Source organism: Triplophysa dalaica, chromosome 1 (assembly GCF_015846415.1).
Source record: "Triplophysa dalaica isolate WHDGS20190420 chromosome 1, ASM1584641v1, whole genome shotgun sequence".
Taxonomy (NCBI): Eukaryota; Metazoa; Chordata; class Actinopteri; order Cypriniformes; family Nemacheilidae; genus Triplophysa; species Triplophysa dalaica.
The window spans coordinates 19,969,115-19,987,054 of NC_079542.1; the positions used below are offsets into that span (position 1 = coordinate 19,969,115).

The following is a 17,940-nucleotide window of genomic DNA, read 5'->3' on the forward strand; positions in this document are numbered from 1 at the left end:
GGTTCTTCATTTATACTTAGTGATAGACAGCAAAGGATAAATATATATATATATATAATCTACTAAAACCAAGACATCCGTTTAAATACAATGAGGTTACACATTCTGTACTACCAGAATAAAACAAAAAAATGGTGTTAAAAAACAGACGCCTACTGCCAACAGGTTCAGGCTCTGGTTCTGGCCCTGATGGGGGGGCAGTTTCTGCTGGGGATGTTTCTGCAGGTGTCCCATCCTCTCCTGATGGTGCTGGTTCAGCTGTTTGAGCTTCATCTGCGGGAGGAGCTCCCTCCTCCCCAGGAGGCGCCTCCTTGACCAGCGGTACAGGAGCTTCAGGAATCTCCTCTTTCACGGGTTCTTCTGGAGGAGGTGCTTCTGGCTCTTTGGTATTTGCTGGAGGATCATGTGGTTGCACCTCAGCTGGTTTCTTCTCAGCAGTTTTGGGGAGCATAGGTTTCGTCATTTTATCACTTTATTCTGTTGCGTTTTCAAGAAGTTGCTCCTGAATAAAGGCGGTCTGCTCTGTAACAGCTGCTGTGGTCCTCTGCTTTGGACTAAGCAATGGTGACAGGACGAGCAACAAAGAAAGTGGAGTGTCCTGCCCCCTCCTCTTATTTGACAATGCAGTGGACAGCACAAGACTGGACGCAGTTCAACAATGTGTTAACATGCCATTATTTTTAGAGGTGTATGCCAAAGATAGTTTTGCAACAAACAAACGCAGATTGCAACGCAGATGAGCCATTCAAAAAATGGGCAGAAGACAAAAAGCAATTTGCATTGTTTTAGATGTGGTGCCAAAGAGGACCCCATTAAGATTTGGTTTAAAGAATACAACCTGGTCAAACCCAATGAATGGCAGAATGTGCCTGAGAAACTGCAGGGGTCTAGACTAGAAGAGAATAAAAATACTTTGATATGTAGTGAGCTCTCAAACATTTGCGTAGTACAAAAAATAGCCTGCGATTATCCTTATTAACCTTATGTTTGCTATTAGAGGCATTCAAAAAAGCAAATAAGGAACAAATAGAATGTTAGAAACACGAGTAGCACAAGTAATTAAACTCACCAATTGGCACAAATGGTTGGGAGGCGGGGCTAGGGCGTGACATGCCGATGGCATTCACTGCATAAATTCGCATCTCATAGGCCACGCCCTCAATCATTCTCCTGGCCTCGTATGTGGTGTCTTTATAAGGATCAAAGTTCAGTCTCATCCATCTGTAACTCTTCGTCTTCTTCCTTTCCAGTACATAACCTGACAAGGTATGAAAGCTCTATTACACATTTCAATAGCAAAATTTACCGATATCAGAATATAAATTAAAGGGATTCACTCAAAAATGAAAATTTTGTTTTGTTTACTTTTTTACTGTCTGTCATTTTCACTGACAGGCTCGTAAAAAAGCGGTCATAATTTATACCTGTGACTATGGTCCAGGATGGCGTTACGTGGTAATTAGCATGTTCGTGACATCATCACGCTGTACTTGCGTTTACTCTTGCAACTTTCTTGTTTTTATCCAAATGAATGACCAATAAAGCCATTGTTGTTTATATATTTAATGTTTTTGTTGTCAGACATAAAATAATAATTACAAAACACACATCCCTTCGCGATCGCGTTTAGGGCAGGGGTAGCAGCCCACGATCACACTCTAAGGAAGGTAAATGACAAAACGGGGAGTTACAAATTGCCCTTATTGTAATCCGTCAAAATGACGGACGGCCTTCATATATTTTGGTCACTGGTAAAATAATTCCATCAATGACCAAGAATTTACAACCTCTGGTCAATAATTCCTCAGAAATCTCAGGTGCTAACATTTTTCCAAATATCTTCCTTTGTGTTCAACAGAACAATGAAATGTATGCAGGTTTGGAACAACTTGACGTTAAGTTATTCATGGCAGACTTTTTTGCGCGGACTATCCCTTTAACTTGAGAAATTCACTCACCTATAACTGGCTGGCCGCCATCAAACAGTGGGGGATCCCACTGGACAATGCACGAATCTTCACCAACGCTTGGGATTCTGGGAGCTTCAGGTGGGTCTGGCACATCTAAAAAACATTAAAGGCACTATCATAAAAGACTAGAACATAACTTGCTGATATGTTGAATTACAATTATCATATAATTCCATATGGTATCAACCCAGAATCACACTTTCATTTGACAGCTTATGGTTCTGTCAGCTAATGAGTCCAATTTCATATTCATTTCATTCTGACTGTAGAACTGTGACAAACATATTTAATGTTTTTTTTCTCTATTACACCTTCTCAATCTTTTAAATTTTTAACACATTTGCATATACAGACACCCAAAGTACTTTAATATATTGGCTGGCATGTGGAATTAAGTACATGTCATTACTCTATCACATACCACAGGACTATCATGTAGGAAAGGAGTCACAGAAGTTAAAAATAGTACATTTCTATCCAGGATAAACAACTGAGCATTCTGAAAGCAAGTGAGCATTCTGAATTGATAGAATAAGATGACACCACATATTAGTATCAGTGGAGATCTCCAGGCCGTCAGAGGACAGTTAGGAAGTGGATCCGTTCAAATGTGGGATAAAGGAAGCTTACCAACGACTTTGACATTTATGTCAGCTGTATCCTCTCCAGCAGGGTTGCGTACAGTGACAGAGTACACGCCCTCATCCTGACGCTCCGCCCCCTCAATGGTAAAGATACAATGGCCTTTGGTACTCTCCACATGGACACGCCCATCTGTGTCTGTCAGCACCTGATCATCCAATGACAATTTAGCAATGGTTTAAATCTACCACACTTTTGGACCTATCATAGGTCTCTGCATACAACTCACTTGAATAGACCCAAAACCAGACATAAAAGCATATTAGATGTAGAAAATGTAACCCGAATACTTCTATTATGCCCATATAATACTGTATAGAAACCCATAAATGAAAATTCTGAAAATTTCAGATTTTATACTTTACCTGATCATTCCCTTGTGTAGTTTACTTAAAGGGCTCATATGGCGCGAACACATGTTTTTCTGTGTCTATGGTGCGCTATAAGTTGCCCGTGCATGTATTAGACACGTTAAATTGCAAAAATTTAAGTTTTTGAACAAGAGATGCATTCTATCTAAAAGCGAATGCTCACCCAGACCTGCCTGAAATGCCTCGTGCAACCACACCCCCACAAATCCACGTCAGCCCTTTATGTGTGCTTAGCTAATGTTTGGATTATGAAAAATACCCTTACCTGGTAGACACAAACACAGTATGCTACAGAGTAATGCTTGTGTTAAATGTTAGAAACGTTTATTTACTTTAAATATTTGTTATCCCTAAAACAACATCAATAACAATCAAAAGCAGTAAATGGAAAGAAAGGAAGTGTCTTGAGAAGTGTCTTTCTGGATTATAATGATCAAGTCCCTCAAAAGACATTCAACATAACAGCCAAAGCAAAGAAAGCATGGAAGATTCTACCAGAGCACACAAAAATGTGGTTTGCACAAGCAGGCAGTGTTGTTGTTTGCAAGGCCCAAACTCACTTCACCGTCTTTCAATGTCCATATGTGTGATGGTTCAGGATGCATCTGGCCCTCCTTAGATTTCGCCTACATACAGCAAAAGCAGAAGCAGTGAAGCCATGGCAAATCAAAGGTGAAGCGTGAGAGAGTAAACTTTCCATCTCAGAACAAACCTCCCAGTCCCAGTTAACTTCCACAGACTTTCTGCTGCAGGGCTGAGAGATGTCACCTACCTGTTAGGACTGGATCTCCTGTTACATTTTCAGGACAACATGACAAATTTAATAAAGAAATACAGAACAGGTTTCGAAAAAAAAATTTTGAACGCATAAAACTGTTTTGTAACAATCTTTCTTAGTCCCTTATTGGACAATTCTCCCGGAAAAGCACGCGAGACACCCACGTGGCAGCATGGCGAGCAGGAGAAGGAGCATGCGCAGGAAGTCACTTTCATTTGTGTAGGAGAGAGAGAGCATATGTTCGCATAGTTCAGGTGTTTGTTTATTCACTGCATTTAGGTGATGAGTGTTATATTAACGGTGGATATAATGCTGGATTTGGAGACTGTTTGAAGCTGGTATATGCAGCCGTCCCAGAGCTAAAAGAAACCAGACATGAACCACATGCGGTTTGTGGAAGTGATGTATGTGCTTTGTTGACAATGTGCTTTAGTTCAGTCTACCCCTCCCCCCGCACGAGCTGTATGATTTCGGAAGTAATCGTACAGCTGTATCTATCTTTTATAAATGTGATCAAACTAAATACTCTTTGAAGATACAACGTATGCAATACTACTCTATAGGTACTCAAGATAAATATGAGATTGGCAGAAACCCTGTATGTTAGGGCTGCTTTAGGAATTTTCCCTCAAGGGTTTTTAGAATAAGAGGCTTTCAATTTACATGGTAAATAGAATAAAGTGTCAACATTATTATTTTTTCTTCAAAACAAATGACTAATTATTTCAGTCGTAATGTAGTTGTTGACCTCATTTACATTCTGGTGCTTAAAACGTTTTTGGTTCCACAAAGAACAATTCAGTCAAAGGTACTTTAAAGAACCATCTCCTCCATACTTTTTTGTAATTCTTCAAATTTTAAAGGTTCTGTATGGACCCAAATGGTTCTTCTATGGCATCGCTTTGAAGAACCTGTAGAGTGTAGAGTGTAGTAACTTGTGTTTTTAAAACACATAATAGTTTCACATTACTCGTTTGAGTGAATTTATGTGCAGTATGACTGTGTATTACACAAAATGTAAAAAATATCCTCCAATAATGTCAAGCCATAGACCTTATTTTGTTCCTAAATTCAAAATCACCATTCATCTCTATTAGCTTGGCCAGGGGTTGGATAAGACTGATTCCAGGCAAAATTGTATATATCACTTGTACCTTGTCAGACTTGGTCCAGATGACAGTGGGTGCAGGATCTCCAGTAATCGGTACATCAAGACGAAGTTTGTTTCCTGCCACAACCATGATTGTGGACTCGGTAGTGCGACCCATGCAATCCAGGTGAATCTTAGGAGGATCTTTAGTTAAAATAAATAAAAGCAAAGTAACCAGTCAACAGTGTAATTCCCCTTTATTTTAATATTTGAAAGAAGTTTATAAAAGCATCCCTTTATTGATAACATATTAATGATGTTGTTGTTTGTTTTACCTTGACGAGGAACAAAATCAATCTTGACCTCTGCAAAAAAATTGAAGAACAGTTTTGTCTTTCTATTCTTTCTTTAATTTGTTCTCTTCCGATGAATTTTGTTCTTGCAATTCATAAACATAAACAAGAGGAGGTACCCAAGAAGTTGAGCTTGGCAGAGAGGTTGAAAGCGTGTCCCTCAGGAACGAAAGTGTAGTCTGCCTCATCCTCTGGCTTCACATCATCAATTGTGAGTTTATGAATCCTAAAGGAAAAACATACAGTAATAATTTAGGTAACACTTTATAATAACTGCATGCTATGCATCATTAGTTAAGCATCAGTACATAGTTAATTAATCATTTATTAAGCATTGGCCCCACATTAATAGACATTAGTAAGCAGTTTATAAATACAGCTATAAATGCTTTGTTATTGATTTATAAGCATGTATATAATATGCTTAATAATCAAATTTTCATACTTTATTAAGGATGAATTCATCATCTCTAAATTAAGGATTACATTACTTACAAACCAGTTAGTTAGGAGTTATTACTGGTTCATGAGATCATTTAAAAAGTGTAAGTAAATGATCAATAAACTCTTTGAATGCACATTTATACATCTTATTATTCTGACGTATAGTAACAGTTACTTAACTTGTTAATAAATGCTTTTTTAACACACATTCTGCTGTAATTCATGATTAATTAAGGTAGTTATAAAACATTTACTAGTTGTCAGTTAACTATTTTTGTGAGCTCATCTAAAGTGAGGACTATGTATGCCTTGTAAAGCATTTACAAATGAGAGTTAAAGGCTCAGTTATCTTCTAAACAGAAATAGGAAAAACATAACAAAGAGGGATACAGAACATAGACATATTTATTTCAAGAAATTAAACAATACAACTGTACATATTAATGAATATAAAACGATTTAATGTAAAATAAAAAATAAACCTCTGTAAAATTAAAATTGTACAACCAAACATATAAATTAATTAACATTAAATGAATTGATATAAAATGAAAAATAAACTTCTGGAAAAATTTAATTCCTGCACACCTCCAGAAGAAATATAACTGTGAAGTGATATGCAACTCTCATTTGTAAATGCTTTACAAGGCATACATAGTCCTCACTTTAGATGAGCTCACAAAAAATAGTTATCTAACAACTAGTAAATGTTTTATAACTACCTTAATTAATCATGAATTACAGCACAATGTGTGTTAAAAAAGCATTTATTAACAAATTAAGTAACTGTTACTATATGTCAGAATAATAAGATGTATAAATGTGCATTCAAAGAGTTAATTAATCATTTACTTACACTTTTTAAATGATCTCATGAACCACTGACAACTCCTAACTAACTGGTTTGTAAGTAATGTAATCCTTAATTTAGAAATGATGAATTCATCCTTAATAAAGTATGAAAATTTGATTATTAAGCATATTATATACATGCTTATAAATCAAGAACAAAGCATTTATAGCTGTATTTATAAACTGCTTACTAATGTCTATTAATGTGGGGCCAATGCTTCATATATGATTAATTAACTATGTACTGATGCTTAACTAATGGTTCATAGCGTGCAGTTATTATAAAGTGTTACCATAATTTATTCAAAAAAAATATGTAAAATATGCTTTCAAAATTGCTCCATCATCCAGAACACAACACACTGTACCTGTCTTTTCAGGAGGGTGGACATTACATACACACACTTACCTCCCAATGTGTGTGATGTGAGTTCTGTTATCGGGCTTCACCTCCACTCCATTTTTATACCAAATGCCTTTCACATTCTCATCAGAAACCTCACACTTAAACACAGCCTGGTCTTTGGCCTTCACTGTCAGGTCAGCAATGCTTTGATAGACCTCTAGCTGCTTTTCTAAAGGTTGTTGGTCAAAGAAAGCATGATGTCATCACACATGACCAAAAAAGAACAGTCTAAACAGAAGACCTAAACCAAATGTACATGAAATAACACAATGTCACAAATGTGGTAATGTACATTATCACAAAAAAACTATTAGTATCAAAAATGTTTAGATTTATAATAACATAAAATTCATTTTAAATAAACCCTATAGTTTATGAGTAATTATAAAGACAAAAATGTATAAGTCCAACACGTTAAGATAAAAAGTACTATGGTATCGTCCCCACTGAAGAAAGCCCAAAGCTTTCTTCAGTGCTACTAAAGATTATATGCCAGAATCAGAATCAATTGCAGATAAGGGAGGGGGGGTAAATTACAATATGTACAATATAGAGTTAAAATTCTTCTGAGCACTTCTCATGCTTGATCGAAAGCAGAGATTCTGAACCTGTTGAAGACTTAAAAAGTCATAGAATGAAGGAGGGATATAAAGGAGAAAGAAAGAAAGTGATAGATACAGACAATGAAAATAAACGGGAGAAAAGGAATGAATAATAAATCTTTTTAGATGCTAATAAGAGACAAGGAGAGAGTGGCGGGTGACACAGACAGAAAGAGACAGTGAGACAGAGATAAACGGACAGAGTCATCTGTCCTGTTAAAATATATGCCTCTAACAATAGCTGGCTTGTGGGCATCGTGTGAGCTGTAACCTTGAGTTGGAGACCATGTTTACTTGACTGACAACTGATTTAAATGACATAGCCATATGCGGGTGGGGTTTAAGGTTAATGGGGTGGAGTTAGGAATGCTCAATGCCTTAAACACAGACCATGGCACACAGACCTTGTCCTAATTCTAAACCCTTTAAGATTAGTATCGTACATGATTGACATATGAAGGAATGCAAAATAGATTAAAAAAAATCTAATCTTGAAGAGAGAATGTCAATTAAAAAGTAAAATATATTTTATAATAAGGGAGGTATTTCACTTAGAAAGCAAAAAGGTTAGATGGAAAGCAAATGGGGACTTTTGCTAAAGCTTCCTGTTTTTTCCTCACAAAATACACACCCCATTGATCTTGAATGTTTGAAAATCAGAAGAACGATGACAGACCTATGACAAAAATCAGCACATTTTTAAGCCTGATATAAAGGTCAGAAACTTACCCTGAACCAAAAGCTCTGCTAAAGATTGGCCTCCATTGGTTTTCACCGTGTAATGGCCACCATCCTCCTTGGTCACATCATTGATGATAAGAACATGTTTACATCCATCTTTTTTGAAGCGGTACTTGAATGACTCGTCCCGTGTGAGTTCCACGCCATCTTTCTCCCTGTAAGGGTCAGAGGTTTGAGTCTGTAAAGCTGTCAGGCAAAGCCGAGCATCTAAATAAAATGCATTTCAAATTTAGAATACACTTACATATTACTTTAACCTATTACATTTGGGTTAGGATTAACTTTTGACATAAGGTTCAGATATTATAAAATATGAGAAATCTTTTCAATCAAGATTTTAAAAAATGCTACGGTAGTCAAGTATGGATTACTGACCGGGCCAATGCGGCCAGTGCCCACTACCATGAGCCCGAGGGGGCCCTGGGCTTCAACTTTGCGCCATCCAGTTTGGTACAGAGAACGCAACAACAATGAAAACAAATGTTTATCTAAATTTAATATATGGGTCCCATAGCCTATACAAGGCCTCTGTGGATACCCTGTAAAAAATGAAATGATCAACAAATCATTGCAACATTTTAAAATTAAATTTAGCTTATTAACTAAATGACAGCACATTTAAATTGCATTTTCTGATACTTTTGCTTGATGATTGGATGTTTACAGACATGTGTCACAGGGGCATTGTATGGTGAGAAATCATTTTTATTTATGTGATGCATTTAATATGTGTATATTTGACAGGTAATTAAAGATGTGTGCTTTATACGCCTTAATTTGATCCATTCTTGATATATCGCTGTATATCTAATATTAGAGGTCTATAAACCCTGTACAGATTGTTTTAAGTGTTGTTTCATGTCAACACAACAGAAAATGAACTAGTTTAAAATTCACACTTTAATATTTATTTATGCACTGGCAAGTGTATAGACGGTTTCATCAGCTGTAAGTGGCTGGCACAAAGTTAACTTCCAGTCTGTTTTGTTGATCGGTCTTGGGTGCGTTTCCTAAAAGCATTGTAAGCCTACATTAATCGTTTAAACGATCGTACAAGTGATCTTAATGTTACAGTCTGTTTCCCAAAAGCATCCTAACTTAAGTAGCACTTGAAAATCATCGTAGATCTATGAGTGCTCTTGAGTAGCCTAATCTTAAAACTTATCATGATTTATTTGTTTAGTTAAATCTTTTAAATTACTAAACTAAATGAATAAAAAATATTAATGATTGAACACACATTAACTACAGTAAGTAAGTAAAGAATAAAAAATATATAGCATGGGCAGGTTGTTGGTTCTAACAAGGGATGCATGTTTGTTGCTGGATTGCTATAGTTACTCAAAGTTACTAAAAAAGTTAGTTAAAAAATCGTTTAAAAGAGAATGCTTGAGGCTTGGTGGTTGTAAGTGTCTGTGTCTTTCTCATGCTGCTATTTAGTAAAGCCATGCTTTCTTCTTTGAGACTATTGTGAACTATCCTCTAATTATTTAATTTCAGGCTGGTACAAACCTTATATATTACACACTGCCTATCATATGTTCCAACCACTGCAGAAGACAATACTTAAAGAAACTGAATGCCTGATTTGCTGAGAAATTAGATTGATTAGCTCTTTCCTTTATCGTTCTCTAATTGAAAGGTTCATATTCATACTGAACAGTGGTTATTATTAATAAAGTGCTGGTAATGTATTTGTAGCCTAAAATAAAACAAATATTTGGAGCTAGAAAGGTAGATAATACATAGGCCCTAATAAAAACGTAACTTGAAATTGCCACCTTCCCACCACCCAAAAGTGTAATAAAATGTTGTTCAACTAACACATACAGCATTTTAACTTTTTATTTTCCCTAGAACGTGCTGAATACATTGCACAATTACAGTAGATAAATCGGTACTATCTACACAAAGAAAAATAATTACACGTTCCACAAAAAAATATGTTAAACAACATTAAACAATATTCATCTACCACAAAGCACATTGGCTGGAAATAAATTAGCCTAAACATTTCGAAAACAAGCACGTGCCACAAAAACGAGCCATTCTATAAGGTGACATTTCAGCACCTGACGAACGGAAAGCGACTCGTAGGAGCTCGTGCAGCACTGCCACGTGCAGTTAAGTGCATTTTGGGGAAACGCGCCTTTAACGATGACGCGAAATAAAGACGCAAAGTGGCTTGTAGAAAACGCTCTTACGTGCTACGAGCCATTGTTATCGGGAAACATGGATAGTGCACATAAAACATCTATTTATATAATATTACATTTATACTAATATTCATTTATAAAAAAAAAATATTGTATAACAATTGTACTAAATAAAAAAAATGTTTTTTTTTGCCAAGTGCTAAAAACTGGCTAGACATAGCCTTCTTTTAATTTCCTAGCCAATTTAATTTACTTATTTTGGCTTGCTATCATAATTAATCTACAGGGACTCGATTCGTTGCGGGCATGCGCGCATGCGCACGTAACGTCTGTTTATGATGCTTTAAAGCCGTTTATCCGTATCCAACCCCCAAAAACATAAATCTTACTTTTATAAAGACACACAAAACCACACTTCACTTGAAAAATAAAAAGTCATATAACAAGACGTATTAATACCTGACAGGCCTACTTCTACCTTCACTAATCATGTTGTTTCCAGAAACTCTTTGACTATTCAGGAGAAGTAATGCTCATGACTTTCTCATTCCATTCTAGGAAACGTCTGATGTGCTAAAAGGCCGCTATGACATTTTCCAAGCAGTGATCTTTTACAGCCCTGGGTGATGTAGATAGCAGCTATGGCACAACTGGTAGATCATTCAGTCAAAGTGACTCACCCAACCAAACTCTTAAAAGCGACACATACGCCATCTACTGGACACCGGAGGAATGTCAGGACCCTGACGCACGTGGACAGCTTGTTAAGAGTTACATTTTGTAAACTCTTCCTCGGTTTTGAATATTGAGCAGTTGTGCACTGTGTTGGCCGGCTTACCATTTTACCTGTGCCCCTTCTTCAGACACCTCACACTCAAATTCCACTCTCTCTCCTTTCATCACCATCTGATCTTCTAGGTTCCGCAAGATCAGGATAGGAGGCTCTGAAAGGCAGAGAGAAACAGGAAAGATTATGATTATACACAACAGATTTTAAAGATGGTGACGTCCATTTTAGTAAGTTAGTTACCTTTAACAAAGAGCTCAGTGACACTTTTTTCATCTCCTATCACACAGGTGTATGCAGCATCATCAGCTAGATTGCAGTTGTTGATGGTTAGGAAGCGTTTGTTTCCCACACTCTCAAAAATGTACCTTAGGGAAAACGATGAACTGTTTAATTGCATTTCCAGATTTGACCTCTAGATGGGGACCAAGAATCACTGTAAGAGAGGTTTGTATACCCTCTTTCAGCCTAATAGAAATAACATTTTCATCCTGTGATTTTTTTATTATGTAGGCCTAAATATAAACATTATTATTAGCCAGTTGCTTGAATTTGGCTATTATCAGCAAAATTACCTAGTATACTCAGAACATATTACAGTAAAAGAGTTTGTAGGCGTCTGAGAAAAAAATATATTGTTATTTCAGCTGTGCTTAAACATCTATGTCTGTCTCCATTCGTAGGCACACCTGTCATCCAAGAGCTGCTATGTTTTCTTAGAACTCTGTTCCTGCATATTCATAGAGTTAACAAGTCATTTGAGACATCTTGTCCCGCAGACAAACCATGAGGCTGCTTATCGTGTGCAGGCCACATATTTCAGACTACTGAGTGCCACTCACTTGCTAGAGTTGATAGTGGAGAGCAGGAAGTGGAGTCCATCCATCCACAAGCACACAGTGTCATCAAGGGTCAAAGAAATAGACGGTTAATTGTAAATAAAAAATCCTTACCATGCAAGTAACTGAAGAAATCGTATATTAAATATTTGTTTTGTGGTGAAGGACTTAAGTTGGTACCTTCCAGTTGGATGAATCTCTTGTCCATTTTTCAGCCATTTGACTTCTACATCTGGATTGGCCACCTCGATTTGCAGTTTGATCTTGTGTCCTTTTTCAACTTGGTATGCTGGGTCCAGCTTCTTGAGAAATGCTGTGGTTAGTACCAAGAAGTAAGATGGTAATATGGTTACTAGAAATATATTTATATAAAATAGTTTACTAGAAAATGAATCAGATTTCTACATTGTTTTATTAAGCCCACATTTAGTAGCACTATTTACAGTATGATGTTTAGCATGTTTATTGAAAATATTATTTATTTGCCATTTCGGCATGGAAAACATTCTGCCCGTGCTGTGTGGAAAGTTGTTGAATAACATCACACTCACAATTTGTTATATTTACATTGCACAGTAAAAGCTAACAGTCAAAACGGTTTGTGTGTCAATCGGTTGTGCGATCTGAACGAAACAGCTACCAAACCTGCACTCTTCTTTTCTTCTTTTTTCATTTTTTTGAGTCTCTTAAGCATCCCACGCAGGTCTGTGATTCCATACTGGAAGGCAATCTTTTCATACGCAGAGGATGGAGCTTTTTGCAGGATTTCCCACACATCTACAGCCTCTGTGCTCACGTGAACAGCTCTTCCACAGCAAAACAAAAGATAAATCAAGACAGGTAATTCAGATCTAAACATATAATTATTACTGAATACAAGGCAAACCTAAACTTCCTGCGTTTTCACAATGCCTTGACATTGTTTTTTTTTATTCAAAAACAGAGGTGATCTAGGCATTATTGTTAGAAGATCCATTATTAGTATTACAATAATGTTCGTAAAAGTAGAAATGCTATTCATTAAAGCATTATGTTAATACATATTCTAACCGTGGGCCAATTTTTAAGAAACTGCTGCAGAACCCGCACGCATCACGCATGGTAAGACAAACCACAGCTCATATACTGTATACAAGCACTTAAACAACAAGGTCGTTACCTTTAAAAGTATGGTCTGTATGTGGATTGTGTGAGTTTTACACTGAACTATTTCAGATTGTGCATCTCAAGGGGTTTATCTAATAAATAAATTTGAATAATAAAACAAATTTAGTAATTAAAAAAATGATAGTTATGTTAGTTTTACCCAACCCATCCTTGTTCACAATACATTAAGAATGCAAGTAAACAATTTGATCTGTCAGCTTTACCTAAAAAGTTTTTGACTGGTCAACTTAACATTGTTAAGTAGAATGCTAAACCCTATAACTTAAGTTAATTCAACATGACTTGTTGAGGGGGATTTCCAATTCTCAGCATGCTTTGCGTAAGACTGCATTTAGGCAGTCATTTTAGTGTTATTTTAAATGTTTTTCAGTAAAGAAAAAATACTTGTTTGTGCTTAATGTTCATTTTTCTCTGAGGTTTAAAAGAGTTTGTTGTATTTTTTAATTTTAGGATTACCATTGTTTTGAAGAGTACATAAGGCTGAGAGAGGTTTATGCACGCCCATGATGTCTGTTGCATCATTCAATGAGCTTCAACTGTGCTAATGCCAGTACTGAGATGCCTCTCATTTGATTTGATGATTTGAGTTTTTATTTCCATGCAGGAAGTCTGTATATAAATTATGTATTACAACAAAAAGTACCATTGAGAAGGAAAAATGTTGAGTTTAATTAATTTAAAATTACCGGCACAAACGAAATGGTTTGGATGTACTCAAAAACATTTGTCAGTATTACTTAAATTTATTTTATTCATACTACTTAAGTGTTATTTGTTAAAATTACTATATATTATTGCGTGGAACCAATTGACGCAGGTTTTTGAAGTAAATTCAACAAATGATTTTATTTGAGTGTATGGTTTGGATTGAATTGAATTGGGTTAATCAACGTGGGGTGAATGTGGTGGTTTGTAAATAAGCATACTCTAGGTGTATTTATGTGATTAATTCATAGTATTGATAATGATCAAGAAGTTTGCTAAAAATAATTAAAATGTGATCACGTCTATCTAGAAGTGGGTGTGCAGAAGGACTAAAGTTGGCTTTCGGTAACTGATTAGGTAGGAGAATAATCAAGGCAAACATGTCAGGCACACACTTGTCCATGCAACACTCTCTCAACATTCTTTCATGCATAAGCAAGTCAAAGTTCAGCATGCTCACTTACTCTCTATATATGGCAGTGGATATGAACAGTGGAAAAAAAACACAGGAAACCGTTATACACAGATGAGACTCAACTTTTGAGCATGTGAAATAGGGCAATAATTGAAGAAATTATAATTATTAAAAATACAAACAAAAATGTATCTGAACAATTAAATCCTTGAACAACATGTAAACATCTTATTTAGCGCTATTAAATTGACATTTAATGCATAAAGCTGTTTTGAGGAGGAGAAATTGTGGACATTGAGAATATTGATATATTAGCCGTTTATTATTTAAGAAGCTCAAAGATTCACCTCTTTTTCAATAAGCCACTAAAGTCAAGTTCTCCTGAGCCGTCACCTGCATCAGTGCTACTGTAGGAGTGAAATGAAAAGCCAAACAATGTCAGCATAATCAACATTTTCATACACTCAAAAAAATGCTGGGTAACATTTCATTGTTCATAAATATGAGCAATGTTATACTCTTTATAAATAAAACCGTAAACTAAACCCTAAAAATAATCCCAAACTGAAATATTTCAAAATATACCAATATTTGTTCAAGCTTCCTGTCTCGCACAGTCACCGTTTTTACATTCCTCTAAGAAAACTCAAAAATATCAATGATTCATCTTGACATGTCATGACCCACACGCCCAAAATGCTCTTCTTGAATAAAAATGTCCCTCAGTGAAGACCTTCTGCCACTTACCAGGGAGGTTCATCAACTAAACATATTTTTAATGGAAAATCCACTTTGTTATATCCCTCCCACTTTTGAAGAAAATGTGTTCATGCCTAAAAAACATCTTTGCTTGTCAAGCAATGCATGTGGTCCCTAATATATTATAATGTAAAACTATCACAAAGGTGTTGTATCTTGACCAAAATGGTACATGTTCAGGATGTATACAGTATATATATGCATATCACATGAGTACAGGGAATCAATCTATATTGGCATATGTGATACATATGTATATACGTATATACTGTATAGCACATGTGTATACAGGCACATATAAAAAAGTTGTATACAGACATAAATGGAACATGTGTATACAAGCACATATGAGAGAACTGTAAATGAGACAACTTCATACACAGGCATAAATGGAACGAGTGTCCACAGGCATAAATGAAAGAGGCACAAACAAGTATGCTAATATCCCAACACGTACATCGTTAACTTCAATGGAATCCATAGCAATACAAAGTGTTGTAAAAAGCACATTTTTAGATCACTTTGGACAGAGATTTAATAACACTATTGGGCGGAAAAGTTGAAATAATGCACATTCTATACAAGGCCTTCTCAATGATTAAACGCCACTGTGCACAACAAAGGCCCAAGTGACTGGTTTGATAAGATGATAATGCAACAAGTGTTGATCTCAACCTAAGGATCTGAATGAAGTATGCATGAGCATGATGGAATGACCCTAGTGGACTGATCAATCCTTCTTTTGAAATGCACACGGTACCAAATTATCTTATGGTTTTATCACACTAGCACATCATCATTGCATGAAGAGACACAGCACTCAAAGGTTCCAGTGATTTTGACAAGGTATCGGCTGATTAAGAAGTCAAGGCTCATTTTGGTTATTTCATTTTGCTCATTTTGGTTATTTCATTAGAATGGATCTTTTACTAGATGAAAGGTGTTACTGTAGCTCAGCTGGTCGAGCATGCTCTTGGCATCAAGTTGTGATTTTGATTTCCAGGCAACACATGCATAACCAATTGCACTGTAAATCACTATTAATAAAAGCGTCTTCCAAATGTATTAAAGTGAAAGCGTATTATAAATGAATCAGGTTCTGATTAAATTAGTGGCAAGCATGTTGTGTCTGAGTATACCGAATGTAGATTAATAATAGTAATCTTTTAGTAATCTGCTTACTCTTAATCAGTTCCTGCACTTGAAAAGATCAGTGGACAGGGAAATCATATTCACTTGCATGACTATTGCATCTGAATCATCAGCAATGAGTGTTGGGAAATTACCCTTTTCACAAAAACAAGGGGTGAGAAGAAACAGAATGAGAATCAGAGTTTGCAGAGATGCTTGGAGGGTGAGTCATAAAGCACTTGCGTTGACTATCAACTCTCTTTAGCTGTTGGCACTAAAAGGGAACCAATTGAAAAGGATAGAAAGATTCTGTCCTTTACAATTGGTTTCATTTGTGCTATAACTGACAGAGAGACATAAAGTTCATTCGTTTTGATGAGAAATCAGATGGGTTTGGTTGAGTAAAGACAGTGATCGTGTGAATATATCACCAGATGTTGCAACAAACCCCTATAGCTACCTGCCATGTTCTCCCATCTTCTTCTTACCACCCACACTGGTGCTCCTGGGTAATCAGCAGGTTATTGGGTTATTGCAAATTTTCATTACAATTAATACACCTCATCAATCCCCTACACATGGTTAATTTAGTATCAAACCCCGACAGAAACAAACAATGTACATCAATATGCACAACAGTATGTTGCTGTGACCCACGTAGTAACCATAATTCACGTAGTTATCCTAATTCACATGGGATTCCTTCGTATACTTGTTGAAAAGCCATAAATTAAGAAAAATACTCACGTGCGTCTAAATGCACTGCGGATGTCGAAGCCTTCTGTTACAAGAGCCTCTGAGGTAGACAGTTTGAGAACAATGACAAAAGCAGTTAGAAAAGAACTTATAATTTCTATTGACAGAAATGCAATATAATATACATAACTATGTCTTCAGAGGTGTATAAAGACCTTAGATAATAAAGGGTTATGTTTTAATTAACTTCGAATGAGCTATTTCTAACTACCGCGGGTCCCACTTACATGAAATTCACCATGTTGATTCTACAGTAGCCCCTAAACGGACAAACTGCTCAACAGCGCACATTTTGTAATTACGTTATCTCCTTCGGCAAAGAAGCAAAAACGCATATTTTTTCAGCATATTGACAACTCTGTCTCATCCGGTATATTTTAAGTATATTTCTTCTGACTGTTGTGTCTGACCTAATACCAGGGGACATGTGGACTTACCATGTACTATTAAGTCAAAATTACAGCTGTCGAACTTGTCTCTAGATGACACCTCACAGCGATATGCTCCAGCATAGTTTGCTTTAGCTGCGATGATATGCATCTCGAATGTGTACACCTGAAGAGAAATGAATGAAATTAGTCAATTTAGGAAATACACTGCATTAGTATAGTCATGTTAAGATCATGTCAGACCTTGATGTTGCGGTCATAGTGTTCCTTCAGCTGCAGATGCTTCCCTGACTTGCTCGCCAGATCCATCCACTTTCCTTTGAACCATTTCACCGTGGGCTTCTTCAGGAGAGATGCTCCACAAACTTTTGCCACGAAAGTAATATTCTCACCTGTATGAGAAGAAAATGTCAGAAACACATTCATGAAACACATATTAAACTCATTACCAATTTTCAATTTCTTAGAGATTCAGTTACTCGCCTACAGTGACCTCCCCACTCTGAGGCTTTTCTGTGAAGAGACCCGTGAGGTCCTGTCTGGTGTCAGGTTGGTTACTTTCAGGCAGAGCTGGAAGAATATGCAGA

At 36.3% G+C, this 17,940-nt stretch overlaps 1 protein-coding gene across 1 annotated transcript in view; it reads right to left on the minus strand.

Moving 5' to 3' along the window:
• The window catches only part of mybpc3 (myosin binding protein C3), a 33,940-nt gene that overhangs the window by 11,282 nt on the left and 4,718 nt on the right, over window positions 1-17,940 (minus strand). Inside the window, exons 4-23 of the mRNA XM_056758417.1 lie at window positions 17,837-17,923; window positions 17,597-17,745; window positions 17,402-17,519; window positions 16,956-17,004; window positions 14,666-14,725; window positions 14,368-14,370; window positions 13,082-13,105; window positions 12,677-12,837; window positions 12,212-12,344; window positions 12,035-12,037; window positions 11,436-11,560; window positions 11,244-11,349; window positions 8,238-8,404; window positions 6,910-7,075; window positions 5,324-5,430; window positions 5,187-5,216; window positions 4,916-5,055; window positions 2,601-2,760; window positions 1,959-2,063; window positions 1,070-1,258 (exon numbers count right to left, since the gene is read on the minus strand). Of these exons, the coding sequence (XP_056614395.1) occupies window positions 1,070-1,258; window positions 1,959-2,063; window positions 2,601-2,760; window positions 4,916-5,055; window positions 5,187-5,216; window positions 5,324-5,430; window positions 6,910-7,075; window positions 8,238-8,404; window positions 11,244-11,349; window positions 11,436-11,560; window positions 12,035-12,037; window positions 12,212-12,344; window positions 12,677-12,837; window positions 13,082-13,105; window positions 14,368-14,370; window positions 14,666-14,725; window positions 16,956-17,004; window positions 17,402-17,519; window positions 17,597-17,745; window positions 17,837-17,923 (2,082 nt within the window). The remainder of the gene's footprint in view (window positions 1-1,069; window positions 1,259-1,958; window positions 2,064-2,600; window positions 2,761-4,915; window positions 5,056-5,186; window positions 5,217-5,323; window positions 5,431-6,909; window positions 7,076-8,237; window positions 8,405-11,243; window positions 11,350-11,435; window positions 11,561-12,034; window positions 12,038-12,211; window positions 12,345-12,676; window positions 12,838-13,081; window positions 13,106-14,367; window positions 14,371-14,665; window positions 14,726-16,955; window positions 17,005-17,401; window positions 17,520-17,596; window positions 17,746-17,836; window positions 17,924-17,940) is intronic.